At 38.1% G+C, this 23,466-nt stretch overlaps 1 protein-coding gene and 1 long non-coding RNA gene across 4 annotated transcripts in view; one reads left to right on the forward strand and one right to left on the reverse strand.

The window, feature by feature from the left end:
• Window positions 1-23,466, reverse strand: part of LOC103467507 (metabotropic glutamate receptor 7-like) — a 166,372-nt gene that overhangs the window by 52,830 nt on the left and 90,076 nt on the right. For all 3 annotated transcript variants that reach the window (XM_008413945.2, XM_017305841.1, XM_008413941.2), the window contains one exon: window positions 10,356-10,572. In XM_008413945.2, coding sequence (XP_008412167.1) covers window positions 10,356-10,572 — 217 coding nt within the window. The remainder of the gene's footprint in view (window positions 1-10,355; window positions 10,573-23,466) is intronic.
• On the forward strand, window positions 1,046-1,950 carry LOC103467506 (uncharacterized). Its single transcript, XR_534084.1, has 3 exons — window positions 1,046-1,099; window positions 1,175-1,261; window positions 1,870-1,950. It is a non-coding gene; the product is annotated as an uncharacterized LOC103467506 (long non-coding RNA).

A 23,466-nucleotide genomic window follows, 5' to 3' on the forward strand; every position in this document is an offset into this window, starting at 1 on the left:
TTCTCCTTCCTATCTGACACAAACTGAGCTGTTTTTCAAAGAAGAAGGTGCAGAGATCTTTGTGTCTACTTGTGCAGAGCTAGTAGAAACCAGAAATGTTTGCAAGTCATTTTTGCAAGTCTGATGAACAAGAAAACAAGATCTATCCAGAAAAAAAAATTGTATTTCTTATCAAATCCACATCTATGTCAAGTCTTCCTCTGCATTGCTGTAGGCTGGGAATTCAAACCTGTAATGTTTATCTCTAGGCCTAAATCATATCACAAACATTTTATGATTACATTTGAAACTACTAATATTTGTAAACAATTATTTAATCCACCATCCAAAAAAACTGCAAAAGCCTGCTTTATATTGTTTTTATTTAGATATTTTTAGCCAGACGTCTACTTGAAATATATTTAGCAGTTAAGCTAACTGCTAAATATAGCAGTTTAGCTAACTGCTAAATATAGCAGTTAGCTTAACGGAGAGACTCTGAGGTAAGTTATGTTTATTTATTTTCCTAAACAATGCAGTCACTTAAAACAGCATTCAGTTCAAGATATGAAACATAAAAAGATTATGAGTCACTAACATTCAATAATCTACCTATAACTGGTTAATAATCAAATCCATCCTTTCAAAGTTAAACATGTGCAGCTACATTCTCCAGTGGCTTATTTCTATTCATTACATAAAATTAAAACTGTTACTAAGACTCAGTTACAGTCTCAGGTCAGTAGTTCGAGTCAGTTCTCACCTCTATAGGGAGCAAGTCTAACTCAAGTCTAAAATCTTTCATTATTGCAATGTAGGTGCGACTTGAGTCTCAAACTAGAGTCGCCGTCTCTCGTCAAAGCTTCACCCGAACGTGTCACAGCTTAAACCGCAAGGAAAGATGGTTCTGACTGAGGGGAACTGAACACAAATCCACACATCAATTTCCACTTTATTTGTAAAAAGACCAAGAAAATCACATATCCTTTTCCTTCCAATTCATACTTGTGCTCTGCTTTCTGTGTTTCTATCATTCAAAATCCTTCATTACTGTATTGATGTTTGCAGTTGTAAAGCGGCAAACACAAAAAGGATCGAAGGCCAGAAATACTTTTGCAAGGTACCGTATAGCCCTAAATGGCTTTTGAAAAGTTTGACTTTGAGTTCAACGTTTCTGTTTTGTTTTATAAACCAGGCCATTAAAGCTCGTGCCCCTGAAGCGATCCAAATTCTGCTGTGTGCTGGTCGGAGCTTGTGTGGGAAATAAAGTCTCTACAAGCTGGTAACTATGTGCTTAGGGAGTTTTGAGTCTATTCTGTTTTTGGTGCAACTAATGTCAATATTGTTGTGAAGAAAACAAAAGAGGATTTTTTTTTTGTTGCATTGATCTTATATCTGCTTTACAGTGCAAATGTAAAATCCCCAAACATATAGTACAGCTCATACAGAAAAGTTGCTTTTTGCTTTTGTTAGTCGTAGTTCGGGTCTTCCCATAAGGCGGACTTGCAGCGAATTTACGCCTCTTAGCTTTACATAAACCTAGAAGCAACAAATGTAGAGCAACTTGATGGTTATCAGATTTAATAGCGAGCCAAATACAAACTTCAAGGTTTGAAAAGATGCAGCTTCCAGAAAAACTAAACCCTCAAAACTTCTCTTATGTTTTGAGGCAAATGAACCCATACCACTCTGTTAGATGCTGCTCATCTCCTCATCATCAGTAGAAATTAAGCCCTAGCTTTCATTTGATTTATACTGAACCTGGTTCTGCTGGAGGTTTTTTTCTCTTAAAAGAAAATTATTCTTCTGCAATGTTGCCATTTGTATTGAAATCTCCTGTAAAGAAAGTTTGAAAACCCAGTCTTTTTTTTTTCCCTTCTCACTTATGAGGTTCTACATCATTCAGAATGAGTTATCTAAGCCAATGAAGACCACGTGACACAACCACGTATCTGCATTCATAGAAGAGCCATTAAAAAATCACTAAAAATGGTATGTAGATCTTTGTCTTAGGTAATGCTGCGCCTAATCCAGTTGGTGAAGTCATCCAGGCTACTTTCTGCTTCTATATAGGAAATGTTCAACAACTGTATGCATTTGTAATCATCAGCTTTTATAACAGACATTCCATTAGATTGCGTGGTCAGTATAATTTTTATTATGCTGCATAAAAGTTATATATTGATATGATGTGGCCACAAACTATTTTATGATTCTGTTGTATAGATAGGGTATAATTCTCTACCTGGTGTAGAAATTTTTTGTGTAATTTTGTGTATGTGTGTGTGGTTGCTATGCTCCATATAAAATCCCCATCTTATAAAAATGTTCTCTTGCAGTGTAAAAAAAATAAAATAGAGTACAATCGTACGTTGTTGAAATAAAACCCTGTGATACTAGGTGGAATGGGAGATAATACTTTCAGTAAGCAACATAGTGAAATTCATTTTGGTCTTTATTTAAATCGACTACAAATTTATACATATATTTCACTTCTGTGGTAAAGATAAGACTTTGGTAAAGACATTGGAGGCCAAAAATAAACAAAAACCTATCACTTAAGAAAGGGTTTAGAAATTTACAAAATTTGCTAACTCACATTTACATATTTTCATACTTTTACTTCGAATGATCCTTTATGGCGGGCTGCACAGTGGCGCAGTTGGTAGAGCTGTTGCCTTGCAGCAAGAAAGTTCTGKGTTCGATTCCCGGCCCCGGTCCTTCTGCATGGAGTTTGCATGTTCTCCCTGTGCATGCGTGGGCTCTCTCCGGGTACTCCGGCTTCCTCCCACAGGCTAATTGGTCTGTCTAAATTGCCCCAAGGGGTGAGTGTGTGTGTGCGTGGTTGTGTGTCTCTGTGTTGCCCTGCGACAGACTGGGGACCTGTCCAGGGTGACCCCGCCTCCCGCCTGGAACATTAGCTGGAGATGGGCACCCGCAACCCTCCTGACCCCATTAAGGGACAAGGGTGTAAAGAAAATGGATGGATGGATGGATGATCCTTTATGGATTTACTCCATTAACTTTGTAAGACCCACTATTGTCCTATTATGTCAAGTCACACTGGAGCACCTATATTTCTCAGCTGGCCTGGGAATGCCTTGGGATTATTTGTATCATTAGTGCTATTCTACTGTATAAATTAATCTCAAATGTAACATAGAAAGATATTTCAAAATGTTTATTTTTATTAACATTGTATTTAAAAACTCTCCTCAGTTCTTTATTACTTTGGATCAAGGTTATGAAGAGCAACCAGGGCAGCCAAAGATGGCAGATTGATGCTTTAGCCAAAGAAATTATTTTTCTTTTGAAGATTGAACTCAACAGTCTGAATTGTAACACATAGACATGGGAATATATAAAAGTGCTTTAAAAAGGTAAATGAAAAACTAATTATAAATATAGGGAAATTATCCTCTGTCCTAATAGAGCCCATTTTAAAAAGTCAACATTAAAGATGACTTTAAAAGAATAATAAAAATTAAAGGAAGTTAAAAATTCAGAACATGCTAGTGGGAGGGACTGTCCTGGATCTTTTTTCCTTGAAAAGCAGAGATCTAAATATTATACAAAATTCATAAACCCCCCAGATGAATGTGGTTCTTGAAAGTAGGAGCTTTTTCGTAGGACAAAAGGATAAAAAAAAAAATTCCAAACAAGAACTAAGATGCTATTATTAGGCCACGCAAAAGTGAATAATTTTCAAAAGTGTAATGACTAATTAAGCTGTCATGTCAACATATTTTTACTTTAACAGAAAACTCTGTTATACTCTGCTTTGTTTTGTTGCCACTATAAATTGATTTGCAGAACATAAAATTCTGCACTTTCTTTCCATAAAAAAATGATAATATTGGGTGGGAGTGCATGTACCACTACACCCCTAATACCTGTACAGATTTGATCTTACAGCTATGAAAGCAGCAATTGTAATAGAAAACCCCAACCTATGTTATGCTTTGCTGTGTGTACATTGCGTAAAGGTGCATTTATATTGTGTCTGCATGTTTCTGTAGAAACATATCCACACAAGTGAAGTGAGAAGTTTTCTAAAGTCAAAATGTGGAGGTGGTCACAGAGGAGAGAGTTACTTCCACCACGCACACAAACAGCCCCCTAGAGTCCATCAATGTGGAGAGAAACCGCACCAACGGAGCAAACACGGGCCCAGGGCACAATGTGGAACGTGGGTGGACAGGGGCCAAGACCCAGCAAACTGCATGAGCCATCCCCCAAACCCCCATCATACTAGGTAAGGAAAACTGTTATGTTCTGTTGAAGCTCATGGTGCTTGTGAAGTGCACAAGCACAGAGGTGGGCGGTGCAGACTTAGATTTTCATTCTGATAGCTTGTGGTGCTATTATGATAATGATAAACAACTATTTGTCACTTCTTTTCTTTCTTTTTCTGGGTCACTGTATGGCTGTGACAGCGTGGCACAGCAATTGTTGGCCCACAAACCCAAATACTGCTCTGGAAAAAAATTCCCATTTTGAATTTGGCTTCATCAGGGCACCGGTTTTATAAATAAGTAAATTTTCTTTCCCTAAAATACACACAGTAACTGTATTTAACCATACTTTTGAATTTAGATATTTATTGATGGTCTCTTGGAACAAACAGTGAATAAATTATAAGAAAAAACAATTTAGTCAACGTTTGAACATTTCAAACATGACAAATTTGTCATTGTCACAAGGAATCAGAAATCTTAGAAATATGTTTTTACAATAACGATGATACAATAAATGTCCAAATATTGTCGTTAAGACTGAAAATAACTCTTTTTCCAAATTTCCACCTCAATAAATCCAAAAAACTCGTAAAGTTTTCTAGGTATTTAATCTGTTGAGTTTCTTCAAAGTTCATTTTCTATCCAAAATTAGGGGAGAGTGAATTTAGTTCTAGTGTTATTTTACATCATTTATTTTTGTAGTTAATCAGTAGTGAGTAGATATTTGTTAATAATAAATTATGTTCTTCATTCTGTAAACTTTCATATATTTTAATTGAAAACATTGCAACACAGCCCTGCCAAGTAATAACGATGTTGACTTGAAATATCAATTCTTCCACTTCTCCTAAATCAACCTTAAAATTCAGACCATGTGCTTATTGTAATGTAAAAGTTCACTCATCGGTTGCCTCTTCCAACTGATTTGTGAGGATTTATGCAAAACATGGTTATGCATAATAACGCAATTTAATTTTGATTTTTAGCTACTGTGATGTTTGTATACACTGTGTTTTATCTAAACTTCGTCTTCCGTGTTCTCAAAAGCCTTGCAAGGGAACATCTGCTTTGTGTTATACACGTAAAACAATATTCACTGCACCTCTGTTGAATAAACTAATTCATTAATTAAACAGTGGAGGTCGTATTCTTGTCCTGATTTAGACCTAAACTATTAGTTCCTCTTCTCAAACTAAGTTTACCATCAACTCACATACTTATTCCTTGTAATAAATATTTTGATTGACAGTATGTTTTAACTGTCATTTAAAGTTGGCCAAGAAAGCGAGAGCAGAAAGTGAGGTTATTTACGCATTTATATACAATTACTCTAAATGTTGAATTTCTCCCTGCAGCAGATGGATGTGATGCTAGCTTGTGACAGTAAAAGCTGCTCATTTTTCACTTACTCGTGGTAATACAAAAGCTAACAAAACAAAGCGCAGTATGAACCTGTGACCTTTGCTCTGCATTAGATTAATATGTCAAAGAGAGTTTCAATAATGATCATTGCTAATTTCATTGGACTCCTGGAAGTTCTCAGCTTATCTGATTGCCACAGGTCATGCACCGCATTAACTTCTTCAATTATTCATCTTCAGTGCCCTCGGATCTAAAAATGCACCGCGGGATGAGAGACCCGGCACTCCCATTCCGCTTGGTAATATACAAATCCCTTTAAATTAGGAACAGTTGATGGTTTCGGCTATCCAGCTTTCCCGCCTACTCACCAGTACCCTCCAAACCAGAACCTCCAGGGTGTCCATAATGCTGCAATTATATTTATCACCTCGACAGTCAAACGGCAGACTTAATCCCTCCGGTCTGCCTGCCTGAACACTTGGGAGCACATCAAATTGGGCTGACATGCAGCCTATTTTCACGTTCTACATCTCGGTGCCCTTTCATATTCCGCTTGCCTTTCCCACTGATGGCCTGGGACACGTCAATGTCGGAAGGGCCCAGCAGAAGGATCGCGGTCTATTTTCCAGATGCGTCATACCTCCGCGGTCTATTTTCCAGATGCGTCATACCTCTCCCCTCCACTGCTGCACATGAGCCTAATATGTTTTCAGGCAGATCCCTCTCTCGTCATTGTTAAGGACAGATCTGAGAAAGGCTTAGTGTTGGCAAGGTTCTGCAATCAATTCCACAGTGATGCTTTGTGGGAGGTTTTCCTCAAACGCAGGCTATTTTCTATTTTTTTACCTGATGGGAAAAACTGAACTCCATCGCTCTGGCCTGAATCCAGACAGACACAGAAAAGTACAAACAAGATTTATCTCTGCCAGATTCACCTGGAGCCAGATGGAAGGTGCACAATGTGAGGAGAGACAGTGGAGCAAAAATAAAATAAAAAGGAGGGGGGTGGGGGGATGGAAAAGATCAATACAGGCTGACCATCACTCTAGTCTCAGCTTGGGGTAATGGGCACCCATATTGCATTAGTACACGAGATGGTTCTCCTTGAAGTGGTGAAGCGAGAATCCTACTAATGCATCTGACATTTGGACGCAAGAGAACGGGGCAGCCGCGCAGAAATGTCTCAAGGCCTTACGGATGAGCTTGCAGGGATGCTGTAGTGTCAACCAAACAGTGCTGCTCTACTTTCTACATTTATTTACAACAGAAATGTTGAAATGAATGAGCTGTCTTTCCATAATAACAAAGATGGCTTTTCTTTTTTTTTATTCACTTCAGTCCATTTCAGTCATTTCAAATGCAGATCTCCTGCCACTGGGTGAATCCTGTGACCGCTGTCCTATTATATAATTAACGTGTTTATTAAAGATAAATCCTAGGGTACAGAAAATGTTCCTTTAAAGCATCTAATTCTCATTTGTGTATGAATACAAAATGTGGCGACGGGAGCTAGCAGGAGGAGTGCAAAACAACAATAGTCACAATGCCATACCTCTTGTGTTGTTGTTTGGGAATCATAATTATCTCACTCTGTTTACGGGTCTTTGCATAAGAAAGAATGAAACTTCAGCAGCAATGCGTCTGAGAAGCTCAGCTGTTGGAAGCTGCGTTTATTTCAGGACGCGAGAGGAACTGAGACAAAACTAGCATTCAATCAGGACTTTTTCTAATTTGCTACAACACTGCCTTCTTCATTTCTGCCTTCCTCCTATATGCCCTCTCCCTCCGTCGATGCAAATTAGACAGCCGCAAACAGCTTCTTAAAAGTTTTAGTGAGTGATCACACTGGACATGAATGCACATAGATCAAATATTCATGCGTGCTGGACCTCTGATCGGGGCCTGTGAGATATCATTAGCTTTCCATATTTTTGAGGGTTGTCCATGTTAGTCTACTAAAAAAAATAAAATAAAAAAAAGAGAGAGAGAGAGAGAGACAGACACAGAGCTTGTTCCTAGCAAATGTTCAAGAATTAGACTGGGATCCACAGACGTGTAGGTGAGAGAAAGCATCGCCAGACATGTTTGGCTAATCATCCAATACTTTGTAATGAGGAATCTTTGGCTTCATGTTGCACACAAACTGCAGCAGCCACTGTTGAAGAGTCTCTGCAGACTCCGGTCTGAAGACCTCTGAACCATATGATTTGATGAAGCCAGATGACCCATCGAACTGCATGAGCAGAGTACATTCAGCCGATAGCAGTAACTGTTGACTGACACAACTACATGCCGCCGGCAACACCGGTCTGGAAAAAACAGGTGAGTCGAGCGTGTGCACAGTTGTCAGGCTGCTTTCCGAACAAAAACATGTGAATGTCTGAATACAAATCACTTATCTTCCAAAGCTCTTCAGACATAACAACAAACTTGTTCAGTCTCAAATAGGATAATTTCCTCTTAGAAAATCTCTATTATTGTTCTACTGCACATTTAGACAAGTGAAGCAAATGTTTAAAGGCTTCTTTCTTCAAAGCCCCTAAATTTGATCATGTTCAATGCATTTTTCTAAAAGAAAAAGCTCTTGATTCTGTTTTCATGCACATGTTCACTGCAAGTCACTGCAAATCAGTAATAAATTTGGTAACACTTTATTTGAAGGGGTGTGCATAAGACTGACATGATACTGTCATAAACATGACATAACACCTGTTATGAACATAAATAAGTCTTTATGAATGTTTATGACTGTTGTCATGAAGTGTCATTCGGTAAATAATGACACTTTAATGCAAAGTTGCTCTAAAAGTTGCATTAAAAGTCCATTAAAAGTGTAAAACTTTGCATGATTTTGTAAATTATGATAATTTAATGCAAAGTTGACATTTTTAATGGACTTTCAATGCAACTTTTAGAGCAACTTTGCATGAAAAGTGTCATTTACCGTATGACACTTCATGACAACTGTCATAAACATTTATAGAGACTCCTTCATGTTCATAACAGGTGTTATCTCATGTTTATGACAGTGTCATGTCAGTCTTATGACACCCCTTCAAGTAAAGTGTTACCATAAATTCATTACTTTATATTGTTGAACTACTGAATAAGACATTGAAAACTGTCTAATGTGAGGTTAAGTTGAGTATTAAGTCTGCTTTAAAAAAGTCTGTTTTAAAAAAATAAAATAAAATGAAACAATTAAAAATTAACGGTGCACATTTGATGTCCCCAAACAACTTCACACACTCTGATCTGGGAACTGCTTTACTTAGCAGGCGGATCTGGGGACGACTGTAAGCTTTAGAGCAGCGCCTCGAGATGTTACCCAATGAAGGGTTTACACAGGAAGTTAACAATGAAATTAAACAGATTAAAAACATAAACAAAACCGTCTGCATCAAGTGACTCCATGAGCCTATTTTTTTTTTCTCTTTTAGGAGATGATAAACACTTGATTTCTTGATAAACCTCAGTACCTGTTTACATGCATTACAACATGTCAATATAGCTTTTTACACACATTTCTAATATTTTGTCAAAGTGTCACGGCCTGTTTTAAAGCAGCAGTGTGTCTCTTTAGTGAACCAGATGAAAACAAGTGGAGATCGCGGTCATGACTTTACACAGCACAAAAGCTGTTGCGTTTTAGTTCAAGTCTGGCACTGAGATGGCCATGAAAAGTTGCTGATTTTTTGTCTGATGAGCTGTTACTGGGTTCAGTAGGTTATCTACTTGGGGTCATTGTTCTGCAGAAATCCAATTTTCAATTTCTGATAGAGTCCATCAGATCCTCTAAGAAAATCTCTATTATTGTTCTACTGCACATTTAGACAAGTGAAGCAAATGTTTAAAGGCTTCTTTCTTTAAAGCCCCTAAATTTGATCATGTTTAATGCATTTTTTCTAAAAGAAAAAGCTCTTGATTCTGTTTTCAGAGCTGTTACCTCCTCAAATCTCCTCAAATTTAAAAAGGGATTTTAATGTCATGCGCTCCAGCAAGGTTCCCAAGGCTGAGGGAAGAACAACATCAACAGCATCATGCTTAGCAGTGGGAGATTCTTTATCCACATAGCCTCTACTCTTTAATGGCATGTCCTCAATTTAAGTCTCATCTGATCAAAGCTTATAGTTACTGTTAGAGTATGTTTTAGGAAATAAAAATCTTCTTTCTTTATAAAAAATATTTCAGTTGTAGGGGCACCAACACTTAAACGTTGATTTCTGATCATTTCTTATGTTTTAGCCTTTTAGTGTACTTAAATTAAATGTTGTTTTTTCTTTTTCTGTCTTTTAGTGTGAGATTATGTTACTGCAATGAAAGATTTATTTCTGTTAAGGTTTTCTAGACATGTTTGCCAGCGACACCAATAAATGTGGCAATGTACGTTTTCGACTGAAGCATGAAAGAAGAATTTAAAGCTAAACACCCCCATCAACCAGTGTTTACTGTTCTGCCTCCTCTCTTCAATTTCTCATCTGTATCTTCATTTTGGAGAGAAAAAAAAGAAAAAAAGTGTAAAATGAGTACAGGAAATTCTCATTACAGAGATTTTCTGTGCCAGATGTTTCTCCATCTACATTTCCAGTAACACTCTACAACTCACTCAGAAGCTAAACAGATCAATAATTCATGCACCCAAAACAAATTTTACGACCAACAGGAACCTCAGTCTGAGTCAGTAAAGTGCAAATGCACTTTTTAATCAAAAAAACACATTTTCGGAATAAGTATTTCATTTTCTGCAGTGCCTATTGCAAGACTCCCATGACTTACCTGCTTCCTTGGAGAGCTGGGTGAAAGCCTCCACTCCCTTCTCCCCGTAGCTGCCTTCTGAGGCAACAGTGGAGACGTAGGTCCAGTTTAAGGCTTGGATGATGTCCACCATGGCCTGGGCCTGGAACGAGTCTGGAGGAACCACCCGTGAGAAGAAGTCGTAACGCCTGTCGTCGCTCAGCTCCGGGGCTGTTGACGCGTAGCTGATCTGAGGGATCTAGAGGAAAAGATAAGCAGGTGGAGAAGGGAGAGGGGAAGGTTACAGATGTGATTTTGCTGCTCTGATGCGCCGTCACCGCAGTTGATATGGCCCTTGCTCTTGACAAATCACATTCTTCAAAGGTTGTGTTTAAAATTGCTTTCTGTTTGTTGTGCGGCATACTGCGCCAGCGCTGTTTCGCATTTTATTAAAGCGTTCTCAGATTAGTATTTTTAGTCAGATATTTATATACTCCGTAACCGCTGCTCACCGCTCGTGGAAATCCCCACAGTTGAACAAAAAAGTATTTTCCGCTTCCAGTCCCACAATGCACACTGCCTCATTTTACAGATGCAGCCAGGGTCAGCTATATACTTAAAGGCTAAAGGAACAGTGCAGTGCTACAGACTTTCTTGGAGAGAGTTAGATAAGAAAGCTGATTCACTCTGAATGCCAATTACAAAGCTGCTTCTAGGGACATAAATTGGAAGCGGGAGAACTAAACCTTTGGCTGTATGAAAAGGTAAGAACATCTTCAAGGTAAAAGCAATAAATAAGATATTATTTACATCTTCTTTAACCATTCTGGAAATAATCATGTGTGCAGACAAAACAAACAGAGTGGTGGAGGGCAGGAGAGTCACATTAACAAATAAAATGACTGAAAAAAACATCCCACCTTTCAGAGTTTGTTTTCACTAGGTGGAACACATAAATTAATCACACAGACTCGTTTTCAATCCTTTTGTGACTGTTAATTATTGTTATTAATAAAAACATGACATTCATTCAAAATGAGAATATTGCAGACTAAAGAAGTGGGCATAACACAAATGTTTATGTTTAATGTAACCCGTAATTAGTCAGACTTTTATTTTTACGGGCCCACTTCCTGTCTTGCCCCCAAACTCTTCAACTTATTTAAAGCCCCGCCTCAGCGCAGTTTAAAACACCACCTGTTCCACTGTGATTGTGACTGGCTGTTGGCGTCTTGCTGATCATCTCTCCTTGGAAAATTCACCCAAATCTCTGAAASTGATTTGAACTATTGGTGAGTTTGCTTGTTTGATAGCAGTATTGTTCAGCATGAAAGTTTTGCTCGATTGCTCATTGGAGCATTTTTTTATTAGAACTGTGGCAGTTGTTACCTGGGCTGTCACCGGGATTCACAGCTGATCGCAGTCTAGCACTCTCTGCTCAAAGGTAATTGTTTGTTTTGTGCAAGATTTCTTTTTCAATTTAATTACTTTTGTAATGAAATTGATTGAAAATAGGATGTAGCTACATTTAAATTGATATTGCGCAGTATATTTTCTTTTTCCTCACACTGCTTGAGTATTTTGAGTTAATTTATTTTCTCTTGATTGATATTTTGAAAGTGAACTTTGATTTCAACTTTAACCTTAAATGGATTAGTTTGAAATATGATTATTCTTTTTGTTTATCTAAATTATGGTTAAGTTAACCTGACATGTTTAATTATTGAATTTGATATTTATTGTATTTGTGTGTTTGCACATACTTATTGTTGATAAACCGCCTAATGGGGTTTTTTTTGGCCTTTTAGGTCGGGTTTTTTTTTGATGGATCAGATTCTCAGATCCACTTCTGAGCAAAGGATGGCGAGCTAAGGACAAGAACTTTGATCTTTTGAATTTATTTATTTTGAATTAATTTGACCCTCATTGTGTATTTGTAATTGTTTGTTGTTGTTTTTTTCCCCCCTATCATCAATACAAAAAAACACCAAAACTAAAACAGTGATTGTCTTCATTCACACCTCAGGCTCCTTCAAGAACCATCTTCTGATGCTGCTTTTGTAGCCGCAGTTAGCTGCRTAGCCCATAACTGTTACATTAACATTACACTCAGTTTCCAGAATGTACTTTTAATCTGACACTACACATATTCTATTTTTTTGAAAGACTTTATAGTTGCACCTAAAATAATTCAAACAGCCACTGCCAATATTTCCGCACACAGAAAAAGATGAATGTTTCAACAAAGATATCACAGGATTGTCTTCAACATAAAGACTGCTGCAATGTGCAAATGTTTAAAGTCCCTGATGTGCAACGCAACTTATCCAAATACACGGGGGCAGGTCGGCTCCAAGTTGCTCACAACTGTACAAACTGTACTGTACATTTTGGGTTTCTCTTCTGTGAATCCACACTGGAACGTTTTTTAAGCATTTGCTGTCAGGAGGAGTACAAGTGAACTATACGCTAAAAAGGACACCCCTCGCCATCATTGATGCATGGTGGTGGCTCAGTGATCCTTTGGGACTGCTGTACTTTCTCTGGCACCGGACGCCCGGCAGCATGTAGAGGGCGAAATGGATTCTGTCAACTATCAGCGACTGCTGGGAGGAAATGTCATGCCGCCTTTGCAGAAGCTGAAGTTTGGGGATCAGCGGACCTTCAAACATGAAAATGATCTTCAGCATATCTGAGAGTGCCCCATGGCTGGATTTCAGAAGGAGCCCTTGAAGATACTAGAATTGCCAGCAAAGTTGCCTGGCTTGAACTGTATTGAAAATCCCTGGTGGGATTCAAAAAGTAGGAAGCTACAGTAAGGATACTAAAGCCTATTCATGAACTGGAACCCTTTGCCCACAAGGACTGGTTCAGGATTCATCAGAAACACTGCCAGAAGCTGGTGTCTGCCTGGGTAAGAATCCTATTTGCAGCAGGCCATAAAAGCAAAAGGGCACTTTACTAAGTGCTAAAGATGTTTGTCATGAATCAGTTCACTGCAGTAGTCACTAAAATGGCCATTTTGTGTTCATGTACATGTAGAACATGTCAAAATCACTCGTAACATTAGTTGGAATTGCACCACTTAAATAGGTCAATTTGTTATAAGCCGTAGTTATTTTGTACATTTTGCCAATAAATCCAATTTGCAATGAGGGATGTATAATTTCAGATGCAACTGTATGAGCAGGAAATGTCTTTGCATTACTTTTTATAAACTGGCAGCACAGAACAGTTAAGTGCTCCATCACAGTTACCCCCTGATGAGACCTTAATCTGTGTTAAGAGCGGAAAACTCAGTTTTACACCTCTGCTACTTACCTCACATATGCTCATACAGAGAACAGACATGCTGCAAAATAATACTATGTACATATATTGCACAATATATATATACACATATATAATTATTTTTTAAATATTTATGTTTGAAAAGGAGTGTTTTTTTGCCTGCTCCACTGGTTCACAGCTCATTTGCATAGCCTTTATACTGCATGGATATTTTCAAATGTTACCAAGTTCGTGTGATCTATTTGATCCCTTGGATGAGCAGGATAATTAGATTTCTTTTGCCAACCAAACTTTTACAGTTTAGTTTAGTGGGCATCCACGTTAATAAACGAGTCTCAAGTGGACATAAAATCTCTTCTTTCAGTGAAGCTGTAAAAAAAAAAAAAATGCATGGTCGTCACTTTTCCTAATGTCCTGTCCTGTTAACAGTATGCAGGTGCTCTTCCAAGACCCTAGTCCCTTATTGGATTGACAGCCATAAAATTTGGTGCTATTATGGAGAGCATGACTCGCCTTCGCTTTGAGCAGGCCTTCACCATCAAGTGTAAAATTGCAACTGCGCAGCATTATTAATCAGAAACTTTCCCACCGATGATTAAAACTCGGAACAGCAGCGGGGCTGTGAGTGACTGTTGAAATGATAAACAGGCATATTTCCTGAAGAGACAAAGTTCCACCTGGGGGGGAAACAAAAACATGTCAATGTCCATTAAATTTCAAGCAAGAAAAACAAACTCGTGCAGACACAAAAGAAGTAGATCACAGCCACAACAATTAACTGCTCGTCCATCAAAAACTATTTCAGATGAAAGTCCGCCACACCTGCAATTATAAAAATGCCGTTACTCTTATAAACTTGACGTGCTTGACCAAAGCTCAGCTGGCAGTGCGTATGCATAATTTAGTTTCTCTACCTGATTTAAACTTCCAATAAGCAGGGCTGCAATGATACATGTATCACTACCAATCCTCACAGTAGTCAGCTAAAGAATAAATCAGTCACAGGTAACCAACCCTCATGTACTTTAATTAGTCTGTGTTAAGAGCCCCACTGGAAAATTACTGAAGCTGCTTTCTGAAGCTATACAAAATAACAGACTGGTCTCAATGGCTGGAAAAATGATGGCATAAAAGTCCAGCTTTTTGTTTTTAATCAGCATCATCATAACATTTCAGGTGACGTCTTGGTAGCAGTGGAGACAGAGAGGGGAAAATATTATAAATCGATAAAGGCCAAATATACTCACACTTTAAAACACCTCATTGAATTTCATCAATTTAGCTAAATATTCAACCAAGGATTTAATGATTCCACAAGATACTAAATAAACGTCACCACCAGAAAAATAGGAAATGTTGAACATTTTGTATCTCTGAGGGAAAGTTAAGTCATTCTGTGTGAAATTAAGGCTGGTTTAAAAATAAAACAAATCACTTATCTTCCAAAGCTCTTCAGACATAACAACAAACTTGTTCAGTCTCAAATAAGATCATTTCCTCTTAGATTCTTAGATTAGTTTCTTTTCATCATTGCAGCTAAATTGATTCAGTGCTGGTTCCATGTTGGTTCTGTTAGATTTTTTGACACAGATAACTAAAAAAAAAGAAATAAAAAATCTTATTTCACTTGAAAATATCTGGATCAAGTCGTTGTTTGTAGTCTCAGAAAATCCGAAGTATCTTTCAGCCAGGCAGTCATTTTGGAGGAAATTTTCTCGATACAAAGAATCCCAGTGAAAAGTCTGGAACCAGTAAATTCTCAATCTCAATTACAAAAGTCAGCAAAACAGCCATCTTAACCTTTGCAAAATAAAGAACATATTCTCTCAAAGGTGAATAACTGCTTCATGCTTTTCTCACTTGCAAACTACTCCACAATAACACCATATTACATGGATGAACAGTTGCCTAAAAATGTTACTACTAATCACAAATCCTGCAGTCACTCTCCCAAAAGCAACTCCAAAGTGTTACTTACAGTATTACTCCTGTTCTGGTATCTCTTTATTGAAAACCTGGATATTTTTTCATCCATAACAAAATATTACATAACGTAAACAATGCCATAAAATGACACCCTTAGCCTCACATTGTCCTCATTATCCTTTACCTATTGTAGATTCTTTTCTTTTTCAGTTTTAAGCTTTATTTTTAAATTAATTTTTATTCTTTGTAAAACTTGTCTTTGTCTGTTTGAGATGTAATATGAAAATGGACTTCAGATTTACAATGCCTGCGGGGCATTGTTTTGTAAGGGGTGGAAAATGTGGAGTTATTCTTTGATGCCGTTTGTTGCGACACTCATTAAAGTGACAATAAAAAGTATTGGGTTTTTTTTTTGTTTTAAATCGATTTCTGCATACAGTCAGAGCCTTCCAGGCAAAAATCCCTCTATAAAAATAACTCGATTATGGAACAGGCTACTGCATCTCAACACTTTGCGATAGTTGCAACTTTGTGTTTAAACTGCAGCTGTAAGTTTTTTGGGCTGTTTCTTCCACGACAAGAGACTGACATCATTCTCTTGTTATTTTTTCACATCATTTCATGCGAAAAAATAAGACAATTATCAATCTTATTGCTGTGCATGTTGAACATATTTTCAAGTCTTGCCAGTTGCCACATGTTCTAAATCAGGTTTAAGCTTTGACATTTTAAAACATGACAATGTTTCAGTCTAAACCATTTCTCTGTAGCTCTGACTGTTCTTCTCAGACAATGGTACACAACCTGCAGCTCCAGAGCCACAAGTAGCTGTTTGAACCTCCCTCAGTGGCTCTTAATAACTTGGGCTGAAAATAACAAAGAAGTCATGGATATTTTTAAACACAGATATAATTACAAACTGTTTTTAAACTGCTTTACTTTTTTTTTTTCATGGGAAAGTGGCTTTGAATTTCAACAACAGAATAGTTCTAAAAAGTCAGACATATTGTTTTATCCATTTTCCTTGTACGTTGAAACCTTTTTTTTTTTTTTTTACAAAATTTTCCAATGTCACATGCATCCTCTTTTTGTCCAATATTTTGTTTTCTTCATTTAAAAACATGGAATTGGAAATAAAATTGTGATTCTTCACAAATGACAACTAATTTTCTATGGAAGATATTCATCAAAAATTATAAGTTAGATTCTTCTGAAAAGGTCATATGACATTCGTGGCTCTAACTGAGCTATATTTAGCTGTACAAAGATGGCTTTCTGGATTGTACAGGTTGAAAAATCCTGGTATGGAAGATGGACACTAGCTGGAGGCTGTTTGCTGACAAGTTTTTTCTTCATGATTATACTTTTAGCTGTATTCTTCTAATCACATTTGGCCAGCAGCCTTGTCTCTGCTTATGCAATCCACACAGCATGATAACACCAACACCATGTTTCACTGTGTGGATGCTGTGTCCAACATAACATATAGAATTTGTGCTCTGCCCAAAATGTTTGGAGGCTCAAAAAATTAATTTAGTCTCATCTGACGTAGGCACCTTTTCCTGCATGTTAGCAGTGCTTTCAGGGTTAAAAATGGTCACCTTGGATTGGAGGACGTACTAGCAAATATATCATTTTCTCTTCAACCTGGCACAGCACCCCATCTCTGAGTCTAATCTGAGCACTGTATGAATGCCATCCATTTCTGTTAGAGAGATCAAAAGCAGCTGGACACAGGAGAAACACTGGAATGAGGACAGTGACATGCTGATGGGATTGCTTCAACTCACAGAGTGGGAGTTATAGCTTTGACCCACAACCGAAAAGGGGTCAATTGCACAAAGCTGACAAACTGAGAAGCAGCCGATGAGGTCAAGATCACTCATTGAGTTTCATGTCACAGAACATGAAAAAAAAAAAAAAATCTGAAAAAATATCAAAATAAAAATCAACAAACAGCAATTAGTGCTGCAAACAAGAAAATTTACAAGTGAAAATGCAAAACAAGTCAAATCCCCTCAGCCCTGCTTAGATTGCACATACTGGGTCAAAGATGGAGGATGGCAGAGTGCCGCAAAAGCAAGAGCAGAAGTGATTTGAATTTAAAAAGACTGTATCCTTCAGAAATGCGAAGCACCTATTCGGAACATGTGCTTGGGATCTATCTATCAGCCCTGCCGCTGTACTACAGTGAAGTCAAAAGGTGTTAAAGTTTTGTTGTATCACGTCCTATCTCAGCCACAGCTGCGACACAAAGCTGCATGAACATTTGTCTCTCAGGAGCTTTTTGCTGCGGGGAAACGATTAAGAAAGGAATGTCTTTTTACTTTGTCCTAGGCCTGTGCCCTGTTAATGCGATTTCTCCATGCCCTATTCCCCAGGAATCCACACACTATTTTTTTTTGCAGCGCAAACATTAATTTTATTTTTCTGTTCTGTTCTTTTTTTTAATTATCAATTTGACCTCCAGGTACAACAACGGTGATAGAGAAAATGCTGAGGATTAAACCTGCTGAATTAATCATACATGGAGATGCTGACTAACTGAACTGATTAGAATCTGACTTATCCACGTCTCTCTCTCTCTCTCTTCCCTTCTCTCTCTCTCTGACAGTTAAGTGAATTTTATAAGAATGAGCTGAACCTGATCATTTTTTTCTCGGTAGATCAGGCACGGCAAAGTTTAGCTTTTTAATGCTGTTTTATACACAGCTGCACAACTAATTGTTAAACCCATCAGCAAAATATGCACCTGTTAGGAGCTAATTTAAATGATTTAGAGAGGCTGATAATGAAGGGAGCATAAACCGAAGCGAATAGATTTGCTATCAGCATTTCAAAATAATTTTTGCAAGTGATAAGATTGAAATGAAGTGCTTCCCTATTTTCTTTTGTTGCTTCTGATTGCAGAAGCTCTCAGCATTGAGAACGATAGTTTGTTGCACTAGGCTTGTTAGTTGAAGGGTAAAAAAAACACTTTTTTTTTTTTGCCATAATTGTGAATTTTGTTATTTTAAAAGTGTTGTGAAGGTGATACAGGTGCATATAAGTCTTACTTTCACAGATTCTAGACAGATCAGGGTGTCATATAGAAAAAATAAAGGCATGAAGTATAGCCTGGGTCAGGACAAAAACCCAAGACAACAGATGGAGGATTGACAGCCAGTGCATAGCGCACCTACGAAAACCAACAATCCAAATGACAACATACGATTTTCTCTCCAGCGACACCTTATGTTTTGAGGAGCGCCTATATTGAGAGTAATAAATCATGTGCTGTGGGACTGAGAGTTACGTGCTATGATCCCATTACCAATACACAACTATGTTATTAATCTGTTTATTTTTAAAGTCAGATAAAATATATCCATCCACAGAAATTCTATAAATTCTCTAAACAGCATGCATCAAAATAGAATCGGCTGCTGCATTTGCAGTATTGCCATTCTGTTGAAATGTAAGTGAAGATCAAACGTGCATACATCAATATGCTAGTGTACAAGTAAGTGTCTTTGTGTCAACAAAAGAACAGTTGTTCAATGGCTGCTTTTACTGAATGATTGCCAAAATCAAGGCTTAGGAGGAGCAGTTTGGCCTTTCTCTGATCTGAGTCAGCTCCTCTAACTTTGTAGCCGTGGTCAAGGTGGACGCACTCCCTTCTGTCTTTGTCAAAGACAGGAGTTCAGCTATCTCGTCTTGCTCATGAGTGATAGTAGAACGGAGTGAGAGCTGGATCTGCCCTTGGTACTGCAGGGACCTTCTCGGGTCTTTCATGGTGAGGAAAAAGTCAAGCCAAATTGCAATGTTCTGTTTAAAGTATGACTCCCATCACATTTTCAAAATTACATGAGGATGATGTAAACAACCTGATCTCAAAATTACTATGTTGGGTTTTTGTAGCATGACTCAATTTTCTTGACATAACGTAGCATTCAGTTTCCTGCTGTTTTGTAAAAACTAGTTGCTTCCAGCAAAAATAAACTATGTAAATTAGTTTGTTTTGGGGGAAAAAAGGGAAGCGTGGTGTTCTCTTCAGATATTCACACAGTTACTTTCAAAACAAGTCAGATGATGTGTTATGATTTTCATAATGCATTTGTTGGTGGACCCCAAATTCCGACAGGAGCTGGGATCATGGATCATAGTGTCTGTTCTTTAATAAAAAATAAAAAAAAAGAAAACTTACAAAAAATCAGAGGGTAGCAGGGAGCCAGAGCAGGACAAAAGCAAGCAGATTATTGTTGGGGAATTAACCAGATGGACAGGAATTAGCAGGAGAAACCAGCAAGGAGTGTGAACAGGAGAAGGGTTTAAATACTTTGAGGGAGAATGCATGAACAGAAGAAATGAGCTGATTAGCTAACAGGTTGCAGGTGTGAGATGAGACTATAGAGGTGGACTAAGGAGGAAGAGAGAGGAACCAATAGAGCCAGTAAGGGAGGCTTAATGAAATAAATGACTAGCAGCTGGGGAAGGGGAGTAAATGATAGAGTGACACAAGGCACCAAGGGAGGACAAACAGGAGAGGAAATTAATCTGTTATGTTTTGCACTGTAAAACATGGCAAGACTGATCAGATGAAAATAACTGAACTAACAGAGAAAACAAACATGGATGAAGGATAAAAATAAATTAATACAATGAAATAACAGAAGCAAAGAGTTCTCTATAAGATATGACAATTATGGGAAAACATCTGATATTTGTCATGATCAAACTATCCTTTACTTTCCATTGACTAAGGGTCTCTTCCTGCTGCTGTATTTGTGATAGGTTTCCATTTCCTGGGATCTTTCATCCAGAAAGTATTCTTTGAATTATTGTCAATAATTATCCAACATTTGATACAATTTAACAAACATTTATATACAAAAGTATCATACCTGTACGTGTAGGCTTTCATGATAGCCTAAATATATGAGAGGTATCTTAATAAAGTAGTAGAACATCAACAAAAAGTAAACTTATTTCAATAACTTATTTTTAAAAAGTGAATATTACGCTGGTACAGTTTGCTGGATGCAGAGTAAAGTATGACTGGTGTTTATGTTTGTTCATTTTGATTATTATAACCTACAACTAATTAAGATCCCAAATTCCAATTGTCAGTAGATAAGAACATTGCATAAGACAAATAACAATGAATTTAGTTGAAAATTATGTCCTACTGAAAAGCATGTCCATGCTCATTTCCTCATGTTGTGAAACATTTTGCATTTATTACTGAATCAATGCAGTGTGGCATGGAGGTGATTTGCCTTTGATTCTGCTGAGACGTTATGGAAGCTCAGATTGATTTGACAGTGATCTTGGTGCCATATGAATTGTTGAATTGTTGACTGTGGCATTTCTCATCTTTCTCAAGACAATACTCCATATATGCTACAATAAGTTTAGATCAAGTGACTTTGCTGGGCATGGAAGCACTGTGATGCCATCATCAATAAACATGTATTGATACTTTCTGCAGTGGCAGAAAATGCTGCTAGAAAATGAAAACTTTCCATTGAGGAAAAGCATGAAGTGCTCTAAAACATCCCAGTAGATGACTGCACTCACTTTGGTGTTGATAAAACAACACTGGACCTACAGATGACATGGCTCCTCAGATCATCACCGACTTTGTAAACACCGGACCTCAAGCAACTGGAGTTATGAATTGTTGATTTCCAAAAAAAATAAAAAAAATGACTTTAACCTAAAAAGTGGACTTTGGCCTATGAAGTTCTGTGAGTGCCTTTTCTCTGTAGCCCGGGTAAGACGCTTCTGACGTTGACTCTGGTCAAAGGGAAACTGCGGTTTTAGCTCATGTCCTGGATGCATCTGTGTGTAGATGCTCCTCCAGCTTTCTCACTGCCTTGTGAATCTTCCACAAACTATTGAATGGGTTTTGTTATGTAATCCGTTCAGTGCTGTGATTATCCTTGTTGCTTGTGCACCTTTTTGTACCACACTTTCTCCTTCTCTGTTAACATGCTTGCATCCAGCACTTTGTGAGTATCCAGCTTCCTTAGCAATTGCCTTTTGTGGATTTCTCTCCAGGTGGAGGGTGCAAATGGCTGTTAACTATCAAGTAAGCAGCCATCCCCCATGATTTTATAGGCCTCAATGGAACAATTCGGAAATTCATAAGCTGTAGGCCATAACCAGCAAAAAAACAGAAATGAAAATCCCAAGTGCATATATGAATTTTCCTTTTTAAAATGAATTAGTAAAATTAGTACGTTTTTCAGTGATCTATATACATATTTATTTTGAACCTGTATCACTGTACTTCAACTAGCACTTGAAATACAATACCCTAACAAATATTGCGTCAAAGCTGTTCTTTGTGATTGCAAGATTGCACTCAAGGATAGTGCCATGACAATTGCAATTCGATATATTGTGCAGCTCTAATTACAAATGGGGAGAAATGTGGAGAAAAAACAAACAAAACAAAAAAAAACTGTGGAAAAACGTTGGCTTAAATTGGCTCAAATGACTAAGGGCAGATTGTCTGGGTTTGGGGGACGTGGGGGATATTGGCAGCTTCAGGACTTCTCTGGGCAGTAATTGTCTGCTGATCATCTGTGTGGGCGTGTCAGAGCACAGACAGATGACAAGGAAGGAAGCAGAGAAACGGAGGGAGACGACCGTCAGCCATTCCCATCCGATGGGGCTGAGACCCACAGATGGGTGGGAAACAGAGGAGTGAAGCCGAAAGTCACAGGTTGCGTGAGGGCGCATTGATGAAACACAGCCCTCACAAAAGAAAAATCTGAGTGAGAATGAGAGACGCAGATGGACAGGAAGAGAGGGGGAGAAAGTGACAGAGAGAGAGAGGGAGGGGTAGCTGTCATTTCCCCCCACCCTGCCTTCCTGCCTCCTCGGCTGTGCTGGCAATGCCACGCTCTGGTAAAGAGAGATTACCAAAGCCCAGCCCGAGGTGGCATGTAGGGACACAGTCATTACCTCTGCCCTGATAACAAATGGCTTTGCTGTTTGGATACAAAGCCATGTCTGTCTGATGCAAACTATGCAACAGAGACTTGATTTAGCAGAAACGTTGTAAAATTTGATGATCTTTATAGGCCTGATTTTAGAACCATACTACTCTTTTTGTTTAATGGGATATCAACTGTTGGTGTTTTACAAGGCCAGGAGGCAGAGTTCTGAATAAATCTCCTGAAAAGGGGCATATTTTTCAAAGCAAATGTTTATTTCTTCATAGCTGGGGTGTCCAGAATTGCTTTCAAAATAACTCCATAGTCAGTTCATGGGGTCATGCCTACAGTGTGTGTGTGTTTTTGTGTGCCATTGTGTTGGTGCTGTGCGTCTTCGCTCTGGCGTTCAGCCACAGACAGCACGGGGTTATAGTTGAATCTGTCAGAACCTGCTGTCATTTCCGCCCATCAAGGAGGCGAAATGTTGCGAACGGCCAAGTGGAGCTGACTGATGTCAAGATATACTTAGAAGCTAATCATGCAGCAAATAGAGGCGCGGGGATTCCTGCAAGAAGAAACCGCCTGACTGCCCTCGCTCCAGTCAGAGCCTTTCATGGGAAACATTTCTACCCTGCCAGTCACAGCTCTTTTGAAGTCATGTTTCTGAGGGTCCCCTTTTGGGGGCTTGGACAGAAACCAAGACATCATCCGGTTTTTGGTGCACAAATTTTGACAATGATGGTGTCCACTCATTTCAGGGTTTTCTTTATTCCAAGATGTTAAATTTGAAAGAAGTTATGCATAGTGCCATGAAAATAGTCTTTGCAACTCTTACAGATTTTTGTTGGCTTTCTTTTTGTCAGATTTCTCATTTTCATTTCAAATGTTTATTATGAACAACATGATCAAGATTCGATTAGTTTCACTGGCCTGATCACAAGCATCACAATCTAGAAATCACTTAAAACGAACTGCTCTGACAGTGAAGTAGGATTAAAAGTCTCAACGGA

Source organism: Poecilia reticulata, linkage group LG7 (genome assembly GCF_000633615.1).
Source record: "Poecilia reticulata strain Guanapo linkage group LG7, Guppy_female_1.0+MT, whole genome shotgun sequence".
In the NCBI taxonomy this organism is placed as follows: Eukaryota; Metazoa; Chordata; class Actinopteri; order Cyprinodontiformes; family Poeciliidae; genus Poecilia; species Poecilia reticulata.